The sequence below is a fragment of the Mirounga leonina genome, unplaced genomic scaffold (assembly GCF_011800145.1).
Source record: "Mirounga leonina isolate KUSES-001 unplaced genomic scaffold, KU_Mleo_1.0 Mir_151, whole genome shotgun sequence".
Classification (NCBI taxonomy): Eukaryota; Metazoa; Chordata; class Mammalia; order Carnivora; family Phocidae; genus Mirounga; species Mirounga leonina.
In genome coordinates this window covers 52,975,460-52,987,341 of record NW_023270377.1, presented here as the reverse complement: position 1 = coordinate 52,987,341, position 11,882 = coordinate 52,975,460, and the positions used below count along the sequence as shown (strand labels likewise).

The 11,882-nt window shown below is 36.0% G+C and overlaps 1 protein-coding gene across 1 annotated transcript in view; it reads right to left on the bottom strand.

The window, feature by feature from the left end:
• Window positions 1–583: 583 nt before the first annotated feature.
• The window catches only part of CCDC141 (coiled-coil domain containing 141), a 210,969-nt gene continuing 199,670 nt past the window's right edge, over window positions 584–11,882 (bottom strand). The window contains exon 27 of the mRNA XM_035007626.1: window positions 584–766. Within this exon, the coding sequence (XP_034863517.1) occupies window positions 761–766 (6 nt within the window). The 3' untranslated portion in view covers window positions 584–760. The remainder of the gene's footprint in view (window positions 767–11,882) is intronic.

The following is an 11,882-nucleotide window of genomic DNA, read 5'->3' as shown; positions in this document are numbered from 1 at the left end:
TTAAGTGGTAATTCGGCTCCGCTGCTAGCTTGCTATGTGGGCAACTGCTGAATAACTGAATTCTACATCTGAAACTAATGATGCATTATATGTTGGCTAATTGAATTTAAATAAAAAACCCCATATTCACATTTTAAGCAGTGATTAGTTTCAGCAACATATCACCTGTCACATTTACGAATGCTAATAGATATCATTTTATTGCTTTTGTTTCATCTTTGGTTTACAGTTTTTTGTTTCCTAGTTTTGTAAACCTAAAGGACTTATATTTAGCTTAATATTTGCACAAATTTAAATAATAAAGTATTAAAAGCAATGTGAAAAAAATTCTTGGGATCTGCAATATATTTTCCCTTAAAAATAGATTTCTTTATTATTAAAGTTTTGAGTAACTGTCACAACTGAAAAATCTAAGTGATGCTTAAAACAATGCCTCCATTTTTGTGTAAGAACCATAATTTGATAGATTTCACATTTTTATCACTTTGAAAATTAGTTTTCTTTAGAGCCATTTAAAAAAACTAGTAAACTTTATTTTTTAGAGAAGCCTTAGATTTACAGAAATATTGAGCAGAGAGTTGTGAGAGCTCCCATATATTCCCTTCCCACACATACAATTTCCCTTATTATTAACATCTTGCATCAGCATAGTGCATTTGTCACAGTTGATAAGCCAGTATTCCAGATACTGCAGGGTGGGATCTCTCTCCTTCTTGGAGGTGGGCAGGTCCAATGCATTCTAGGAATGTTCGAATTTTGTCTAGTACTAAAAAAGAAAAAGATACTTGAGATTGCTGATATAAGGCACATGTGCAGTATTTAAAAACGTGTTCACTTTTAGAAGTATTTATAAACTGGCGCCTGGGTGGCTCAGTTGGTTAAGCGACTGCCTTCAGCTCAGGTCATGATCCTGGAGTCCTGGGATCGAGTCCCGCATCGGGCTCCCTGCTCGGCGGGGAGTCTGCTTCTCCCTCTGACCCTCCCCCCTCTCATGTACTCCCTCTCTATCTCATTCTCTCTCTCAAATAAATAAATAAAATCTTAAAAAAAAAAGTATTTATAAACAACGTCAGTTTTCTTTTACTAAAATCTTACCATCTCCTAACATTTAGCAATCACCAATAGTTTTCCGAACTAAAAAAAAAAAAGCAAAAGCAAAAGAAAAACCAAAACCCATTAAGGTGACTTTATCTGAAGAGTAGAGTCATCTTGTTATAGTCTACTTTCCTCACATATAAGAGGGAGAGAAGGACCGGACCGGAGGGGGAGCTTTTTCTTAAGCTACTAAATTCCTATGCTCTCTGGGGAATCAGTAAGGGTTTCCAGAGTAAAAAGCCACACTCTCCGGTGTCCTGGTGGCTCAGTTGGTTAAATGTCTGCCTTCGGCTCAGGTCATGATCCCAGGGTCCTGGGATCGAGTTCCACATTGGGCTCCCTGCTCCGTGGGATGCTTGCTTCTCCCTCTCCCTCTGCCCCTGCTTGTACTCTCTCAAGCTCTCTCTCTCAAATAAATAAATAAAATCTTTTTAAAAAAGCCACATTCTTGGAGAGTATACTATAGACACAGATCTCCACAGATTGATATCAATGATATTTAGAACCAAGCAAGTAACCTTTGATCGCAAAATAGATCTAGCCTCTTCGCCAAAAAAAAAAATGGTAAAATGGTATCCTTTACATCTTTTTTCCTATCAAATTCCAGGAGAATGTAGACTACAATCTGATGAATTCTGTGGGCTTCTGTTTGATATATTTGATTAAGCATTATCATTATCATTAACCTGGGCCATGATATGTTAGAAATTTTAGTTCGCATAACAAATTTTTTCAACTAAAACTATTTAGTAATCTACCCAGGATAGTAGAAATCCGTTTAAGAAAAAACTGATAAAGGATAAGGTTAAATAATGAACCAACATTTTTTTTTTAAGATTTTATTTATTTATTTGAGAGAGAGAGAATGAAAGAGAGCACATGAGAGGGGGGAGGGTCAGAGGGAGAAGCAGACTCCCTGCCGAGCAGGGAGCCCGATGCGGGACTCGATCCAGGGACTCCAGGATCACGACCTGAGCCGAAGGCAGTTGCTTAACCAACTGAGCCACCCAGGCGCCCTGAACCAACATTTTTATGAAGTCCATGTTAATTGGTGGATTTTATTTTCCAAATTTTGTTGAACAAAGCACCCGTGTTTGATCCTGACCAAGCCCATGCTAACTTGTATCTTTAGAACAGCGGTTTCCAACCGGAGATGGTTTTATACTGGGGATATTTGGCAATATCTGGAGACATTTTTGATTGTCACACCTGGGGGGGCATGCTAATGGTGTCTAGTGGCTGGAGGCCAGATATGCTGCTAAACATCCTTTGATGCACAGGACAGCCACCCCCCAGTGTTAATCATGCCAGGGTTGAGGAGATCTGCCTTTGAGGAATACACCATGAAAACCACAGTTTACTTATTTTTCACTAACTTCAGTAAGTATACAGATATCCTATGGAAGGCTCTTCTCAAACCCCAAGCAAAATGCAGCTTCTACGTAGAACATTTTCTGGTCAATGTACATATAAGCTGAAAAAATTTTAAAGCATTCTATTACATTCAAGGGCATAAAGTGGAATATATTTATTGTATATGTTTCTTAAGCATAGCAGGAAGCATATTTCCCAAGTAAAGCCCACCAGTGAGTCTTCCCCTTGTTTATCTGACATATAACACTTTGGACACTAAGTCATAATTTACTGCAGTTGATGTTCTATCACAGGGTAGCCGATTAGAAAGATGTAGTTACTTCCCTTTGAAACTATAGCTGCTGCTCTGCCCTCTGGCTGAAAATTGGTGGTTCTGAATGCTTAAGATACTATTTTTACTCTTCTTATTTGACTGTGACTTGTGTAACTCTGTTCCTGCTTCTCGTTTTCCTTGGTTTGGTCACACTGGTGGGGAATGGGTGTGTGTGTGTGTGTGTGTATGTGTGTGTGTGTGTGTGTGGTGTTTAGGACAAGGGGAGGGGTTCTAGTCCCTCAGACAAGGCTCAGATAATGTCTCTTTCAGGATTATCTTCACTTTGAAAACCAGAATTTATAATTTCACAAAATCAGATTTTCATTTCAGATATGTATTATTAATTAAACATACAATCTCTTCCTTTAAACATTTTAAAAACAAGGAAAATGATATTTGAATATATTGGGCACTAAAAAATACCCATGCTTATGTTCAATTTAGAAGAAAATTATGAAGTGCTCTATTTGTAACTGGTCTAGATGCAAAAAGAAGATATCATTTTATTTGTTTTATTTTTTATTTATTTATCAGAGAGAGAGAGAGAGAACACAAGCAAGGGGAATGGCAGGCAGAGGGAGAAGCAGGATCCCTGCTGAGCAGAGAGCCCAATGCGGGACTCGATCCCAGGACCCTGGGATCATGACCTGAGCCGAAGGCAGATGGTTAACCGACTGAGCCACCCAGGCATCCCAGAATGTATCATTTTAAAAAGTGACTTAAACATGGTTAGTTGTCTCTTACTGAGAATGAGAGCTGAAGTTGATCAAAGTGAAACTAAACAATATATTTTAAGAGAAAACATGAATTTATATGAACCATTCAGAAGAAAGCTTTAGAATATGTAAAAGCTTACTTCAAAAGAGATCACAATAGAAAAATAATTTGGCCTCATTTCAATATAATAAAGATTAAAATTTTTAATTTGCCAGGCACCAGGGTGGCTCAGTCGGTTAAGCATCTGCCTTTGGCTGAGGTCATGATCCCAGGGTTCTGGGATCGAGTCCTGCATCAGGCTCCCAGCTCAATGGAGGGTCTGCTTCTCCCTCTGCTCCTCCCCTGCTCATGCTCTCTCTCAAAAATAAATAAATAAAATCTTTAAAAAATATAAGAATTTTAATTTGCCTGACACTGGTACTGAGCTTTACTTTAAAGCAGGTATTGTGTGAACGGACATGTTGATAACCCTGTTTAGAGGGCTACAGTCTCATGAGGTCATGCATGTATGAGGTGCTTCAAGATTCCACATGGTAAACATGTTGAAATGAATTTTTAGGTTCTACTAATGCCACTGTGCATATTTAGACTCATTCCACTCAAGAAGAATGTTCAGGATGTCATAGCATGTCACAGCATCATAGAGTGATAAGCTCTATACCAGCTGACTTCCTCTTTTCTAATACAGAGATAATTTTTCATCAAGTACTATGTGGGATATTCTCAGTTATTTTATCAGTCAAATGATTCATACACCACCAACAGCATTTCTGCATTAAAGGGCTTTGACACTGGGACTTTTGGAGGTTGAATAAGACCCAGACAGTGTTTCAAGATACAGTTTTCAGCTGACTCTATTTGGAGTCTGATAGCTACATATATTTTTTCTTCTCTGGTGAATAAAGAGAACATTCTATGACCGCCAAGGAGTATACCATTCTCACCAAAGAAAGTTCTTATCTGCCTATTGCTTCCCAGGGAATTTTCTTTAAATTTTATCCTAAAATTTAGCTGGCCTCTTGATCATTTGGCCCCCAAATACCAAGTCCTTAGTAATATCATCTACCTGTACTAATGAGAAAATCAAGAATGCATTTGTGTGTTTAACACCCCTTAGAGATCAGTGAGAGCTGGAAGCACTTTTTTTTTTTTTGGAAGCACTTTTAGAGATGGTGTAATTTATACCATTATTCACAGGCAAGGAACATGAAGGTTAGAGATTTTAGTTGCTTAAGTCCTCAGAGCTTTTCTGTAAGAGAGCTGGGATTAGAATTTAGGTCTTTAAAAGAGTAACATTTTAGAGGAGTAATACAGAATAGCCCATATCTTTAAAATAAGTGCTCACTTCTATATGAATGCAAGATGATTAAAATAGGCTCAAATGAGTGATGTATTTTATAAAATCAGTGTTTCACTTTTTTAATAAGCATTGTTTAAGGATTTCAATTAACTTGTAAAAATGTACGTGACAACCTCAACAAAAAAGCCTATGTTTATCCAATTTAAAGAAGATTCAGATGCCTGTAGGTTTCTCAGAGCAGCTTTAGTAGAGGGGCTGAGTTTTATCTCATATATTTTATCTCCAAATGGTAATTCTAGATTAGACATGTAAAGTCCTATCTATCGTTAAAAAAATACAATGAAAGTGAAAGTGAACCTTGGTTATAATTTCTTTTTTTTTTTTAAAGATTTTATTTATTTATTTGAAAGAGAGAGAATCAGAGAGAGCACATGAGAGGGTGGAGGGTCAGAGGGAGAAGCAGACCCCCTGCTGAGCAAGGAGCCCTATGTGGGACTCGATCCCGGGACTCCAGGATCATGACCTGAGCCGAAGGCAGTCGCTTAACCAACTGAGCCACCCAGGCGCCCTAATTTATTTCTGATAATGTACACAGTGTCATATAATTTAAATACCAATGATACTCATTTTAAATGTTTGTCAATGTTATTAAAATAGACATATGAAGTTTGTATTGTATATGGAGTCAAAACTATATTTTAATGTTAATAACATGAATACCAAAGTTTCCTTGGTAATCTCTATTTACAGAAATGGCAGCAGTAGATCATAATCTTCTAAAAATTAGATTGATCACTTTTATTGCACAACGTTTAAGGGAGCACACCATAACTCAAGGTTTTAGGTCTTTTGAAATAGTATACTCTGGGAACTCAGCTTAAACTTTCTAAAGAACATATAATGTTGGCATGGATTTATAGGCTATTTATGCTCATTGGTGGGACATATAGGTCTGAGTGTAACTGCAAGTAGTTTCTGATTTTTCCCCCCAAAGGAGTTCTAAATATAGAGAATATTTTTCCCATTCTGAATGAACCTTTGGCATGTTTTCGAACAGACAAGCACTATAGCCCTTATGATATGACTGACCTGCGATGGCCCTACGAGACTTAGTTGGACAACACTATGGGTTTGGAATATACAAGTTTATTATTCTTCTGGTACCTCCTGGTTTTGCAGAGTTCTTGGTGGTGGTGCCTAAACCCTACACATTGTCAAAACTATCTGATTAAACATGTGATTCCTAATCTGAATTCATTTTCAAACAGGACTCTACCACTCTCAGAGTAGTCTATATCACTCTAACTTCTTTTACTGTTTCTTCGATAGAAATCTGTCAATCTATCTCAGTGTTTCTATGGAAACCAATGTTGAATTCTTCCATTTTGAATCTTACAAGTTGGGAGCACAGGTGTAACCAGTATGAAATTATTGTATTCAAGGCTTGAACTCTTTAAAACCCAAGGTATTTTCTAAAAACAGTGCTTTTCCAACTTTAATATGCATAAAAATGACTTGAGAATCTTGCTAAAATGCAGGTTCTGATTCAGTAGGTTTGGGGTGGAACTTGAAGTTCTTCATTTTCAATAAGCTCCCAGGTGATGCTGATGCTGCTAGTCCTCTGTAGCAAGAAAATACCAGATAAAATCAAGCAGTTGACTTATAGCAACTTATTTTTAGAATGTATAGTTCCAAAGTGGTTGTGAAAAAAATATTTTTCTCCTACTTTATATTAACTCTTCACTTAGAGAAAATCAGATATAAAAGGCTGGGGGGCTGCCAAGTGTAAATACACAATGGGAAATGTTCTTTTCTATCAATCTGAAATTTTGCAGATTGGCTCACACAGGCTAAATCTTACAGGTTTTCTTCACAGTGTCTGCATACTAATGCGGAGGAAACTTCCCTGAAGCTAGCCCAAGGATTCTCAGGGTCAGTCCTGGTGGCATGAGCATATGGAGACTCTGAAGAGGCCTGGGATGACTCTCTGCAACAAGTATTTGTAAGACTTTCAGATGACAACCATTATGGACATAGATACAATTAGATGCATTCATATATGAGTTTCTATATATGTATGGATGTATATGTATATGTGTGTGTTTACTTCAAAATAGAACAGAGAAAGAAGAAGGAGAATACTTAAAAAAAAAAAAAAAGAAACATGGGCGCCTCGGTGGCTCAGTCGGTTAAGCGGCTGTCTTGGGCTCAGGTCATGATCCTGGGGTCCTGGGACTGAGTCCCGTGGCGGGCTCCCTGCTCAGCGGGGAGCCTGCCTCTCCCTCTGCCTGATGCACCCCCTGCTTGTACTCTCTCTCTGGCAAATAAATAAATAAAATCTTAAAAAAAAAAGAACCCAATGTCCTAGAGAAGAACATTAACACACGATTGTAACTGGGTTTGCATTTCCCCTTCAGCACCGCAACAGTTCCCATCCTTCCTCCCATTTGTCATTACATAATATTGTTAGAACTATTGTTTGTCTTTACCATATCACCCGTTTATTGCCTTAGATAATATTTCCTGTTTGTGTTTGACATGGAATTCCATTTCAGTGAATTTCATCACCACAGTCCCATGAACCCGAAAAATATTTAATGTGACCATTGGATTAAATGATGACGTGTGTGTATGCAGCATACAACTAGTGACTTAGTGTCTGGAAAAGAGATTCCCTATTATTTCATCTCTCCTAGACATTTTCTCCTTGAAATTAATGACATGGTAAGAAAATATAGGAAAAATGAATTCAATAGCTAGTTCTTTTTTCATAGAGAAACGATATGCTCATTGGTGCGGCATGTAATTCTGAATGTAACTGCAAGTGGTTTCCGATTTTTTTTCCCCCAAGGGAGTTTTAAATAAAGAGAATATTTTTTTCCCATTCGGAATAAACCTTTGGCATATTTTCAAACAGACAAGCACTTTATAATATGCCTGGCCTGCTGTGGCCCTAAGGGATTTAGTAGGGCAGCACTAGGGGTTTGGAACACAGAAGTTTGCTATTCTTCAGGTACCTATTTTGCAGAGTTCTTGGTGGCATTGCCTAAATCCCACACATCATCAAAACTATGTGAGTAAACATGTGATACCTAAATCTGAATTCATTTTCAAACAGGACTCTACCACTCTCAGAGTAGTTTCTTGCGAGAAATCAGCAAATTCGACTTAAGAAAACTGTCTTCACTTGCTTTGATTACTGTCCAGTTATAAAACAGGTCACTATTCTACAATGGGATGTTAAATAGGAGAATATTTCCTATCAAATATTAAACACCATGATGATTTGAGCAGTTGCATTTATTAAGAGCATTTGTGAGTCAATATTTATACAAGAATAAACACCCCCTATGTGCAAGAGGCTGAATGAAATGCTAAATGTATTGTTTTTACAGAGATTTAATGTTGAGTTACATTTTAAGGAGCTCGCAGTAGAGCAAAGAAACAGATAAATAAATTCTATTGTTTCTAGGTACTTAGTAGACATAATATACATTTCATTATCCACATGCATAAACCATTAGCAGTAAAAAAGAAATGAACACACAAAACATTTGTTCTTGAAGTAATCATATATGCTTTAATAACTTTAAGAAATGAGCTAGAGAAATCCACCTTTAAGGACCACATTCAGTACTTCATATGGAAAATTCACATACAATAGCCAATGGATTAAAAAAAAACCCAACAGCAGCTTCTTGAGCATGATTTATGGTATTACATTTAAATAAAAGTAACCTCTAAGTTCTATTTTAGAAATAACTCTTTTAGGATTGCTATCTCTGAGGAATTTAAATAGATTTATATTTGAAGTTGATATATGTGTATATAGATCGGAATAGTATTTTCCTGTTTTGATCTGCTATCTGGGAATTCTGTTTGAAATTCACTGGTTTTTAATTATACATTTACAAACTGGAGTTTGGCTGAGTATTTATCTTGTAGGATGCATATAAATACATGTCTGTATTATGCCATGCTAAAATAAGAAAAGTCCGTTTCTTCATTAACTCTTGGTCATGAGTTGCTCATAGTATTGGTACCATCAAATGTTTTTCTAACCTCATTATGTCATATATCACCTGGGCATTTTATATGTTACTTAATTCATACAGATAAGAACTCATACTAACAACTAAGTATACACACACACACACACACACACACAAACACACCCCATTTGTATCACCAAGATCCAAAACACTTAAATGGTTTTTATTAATTCATAATGATACTAATGACATGTGGTATACTGTGCTATATAACCATGGTTAAGACAATCAATGATAATTTCTCACATTTAAAGAAACCTTATAGATTTTCCTCATTCTAAGCCTCCCTGTGAGATAGCATCATTCCTCTAACTGGCTGATGGGTCAGATGGGTTAGATGTCAGAGCATGGAATGGGACTCATGCACCAAGAAAACTAGGCCCTGTACCTTGCTGCGTGTACACTTTTCATAATCCATTTTTAATTGTAATAGTAAATTGATATTTGTTTCCAATATATGATATGTTGCCATAGGTTTGAACAGAAACTACAATGAGTACTCTGCTTGAATATCCATTTCTAAGTCTTGGATGGTATCTTAACAGTACTTCACTGTTTACACATTTATCTTTACAAAGCTTTTGATAAAATACAAGATCAGTACTTGTCTTTGTAATGCATCAGTTAGTCTTCTTTTAAGTGATAAAGAATACTACCATTCTATTTTAGACAAATGATGTATATGACCAAAAATCACCTTCAAGAACATGGAAATAAAGAAAGCAGTTATAGTTAACATTTAGAAAATACAAAATGATTAGTTTCATTGAAGTTCCCAATTAAATGTAGGTGCCAAAGTAGTCATTTGTATTCTACCCTTCACTTAATTAATAGACTAAGGTATGACTTTATGGAACTGATTACTTTTAAAAGTATAATACCATGTCTGGCATATTTTAGCTCTGGTTTCTATCAAAAAATCTTAGAAATATACTAGCAGCATAAGCTCATCCTTGCTGGAAGGAAGTACTAATTCATGAAAGATACATTCTTGCAGTGTAGCAGAGTACCAACTGATAGATCGTCCACTCTGGGATTTTATGTCAGAGACCAAAGGGCTCCTTTTCTTCTAATATTAAAATCATCATTGTTGGATAAAGCTCAGCTCTATGATGCTATAATTACAATGTCTTTCTAATTTTTTTCTCTTGGTCTGTTGATAATGACAATGGCCAGCAAATGATCAAATTTGATTTATGTTCCACATCAAGTATCCCTTTGCCCTGGTGAGCATCATCTCCTTCAAATAATTTATCTCTTTTGAAATCCCCAAAATATCATAGAAAGCTGCAAGAAAAATCACGTGTGAAATGTTGCAAGTAGATGACAAATATCCATGATGTCTGTAACAAATTTATGGAAAAGGGACAAATTCATGTTACCTGCCCTTGCCCCTGCCTCTGAAAATGCTGATTCACTGTGATTCATTTATTGCTAACTCCCTGCCTTTCTCCTGGATGCAGTTGTTGCAGACCTACTTCCGGTAAACTTGCTGTGTTCACTAATTGGTTCCAAGAGTTTTTGGTAGATTCATTGGGATTTTCTGCATAGAAAATCATGCTATCTGCAAATAAAGATAGTCTTATCTCTTCTTTTCCAACCTGCAAAACTTTGATTTCCTTTCCTGTCTTGTTCACTGGCTAGGACTTCCAGTACAATGATGAATAAGAGTTGTGAGAAGACATTCTCACCTTCTTCCCAATCTTAGGGGCAAAATGTCCAATCTCTTTCCATTAAGTGTGATGTTAGTTACAGGATTTTTGTAGATAATCTTTATCAAGCTGAGGAAGTTTCTTCTGTTGCGAGTTTTCTGAGATTTTTTTTTTTAATTTTCATGAACACATGCTGCATTTTGTCAAATGTTATTCCTGAATCAATTGACATAAGCATGTGATTTTTCTTCTTTTGCCTGTAGATGCAGTGGATTATATTGATTGATTTTTGAATATTGGACCAGCCTTGCATACCTGGAACAAATCCCACTGGTGTATATAATTCGACTTAGTCATTGTTGTATTTGATTTGTTAGTATTGTGTTGGGAATGTTCATGTCTATATTCATGAGCGATATTGACTATAGTTTTCCTTTCTTTTAATATCTTTTTTTTTTAAATCTTGTTTTAGTATTAGGGTAATTCTGATCTCATAGAATGAGTTTTAAATGTCCTCTCTACCTCTATTTCTTGAAGAGATTGTGGTGAATTAGTATTATTCCTTCCTTAAATATTTGGTAGCTTTACCAGTGAAACCATCTGGGCATATACTTTCTTTTTTGGAAACTTATTTATTATTGCTTCAATATCTTAAAGAGATATTGGGTGATCCAGGTTGTCTCTTTCTGCTTCTGTGAGTTTTGATGGTTTATATCTTTCAAGGAATTGATCCATCTCATTTCAGTTAATCAAATTTGTGGGCTTAGAGTTTCTTATAGCATTTCCTTATTAGGCTTTCAATATCCAAGGATCAGTACTGATATATTTTTATGTTTTCCAAAATATTTAAAAATTTCTCTTGAGATTCATTTTGACCCATGTGCTATTTAGAAGTATGTTGTTTAATTTCCAAGTATTTGGAGATTTTCTAGCTATCTTTCTGATGTTTAGTTTAATCCTGTTGTGATTTAAGAACATGCTTTGTATGATTACAATTCTTTTCAATTTAAGTAAGGTGTGTTTTATGGCCAAGAATATGGTCTATCTTGGTGAATGCTCCATGTGAGCCTAAGAAGAACATGTATTCTGCTGTTGGTGAATAAAATACTCTACAAATGTCAATTGGATCTAATTGATTGATAGTGCTCTTTTAGGTCATATATATCCTAATACTTAGGTGTTAGTAGTCCCATTTATTGAACTTCTCTCTTCTTCCTTATACTGTGTCATACTGAACCTTCGTACTTTGGTTCACATCTCTAATCACAGCTTCCCTTTGGCTTTCCCCCTACTCCAGAGGCCATTTTTTCTCACTGTGATTACATACTGCCTTGTTTTTTCTTTTTTCTTTTTCTTATATGTGCATTATCATTAAGCAA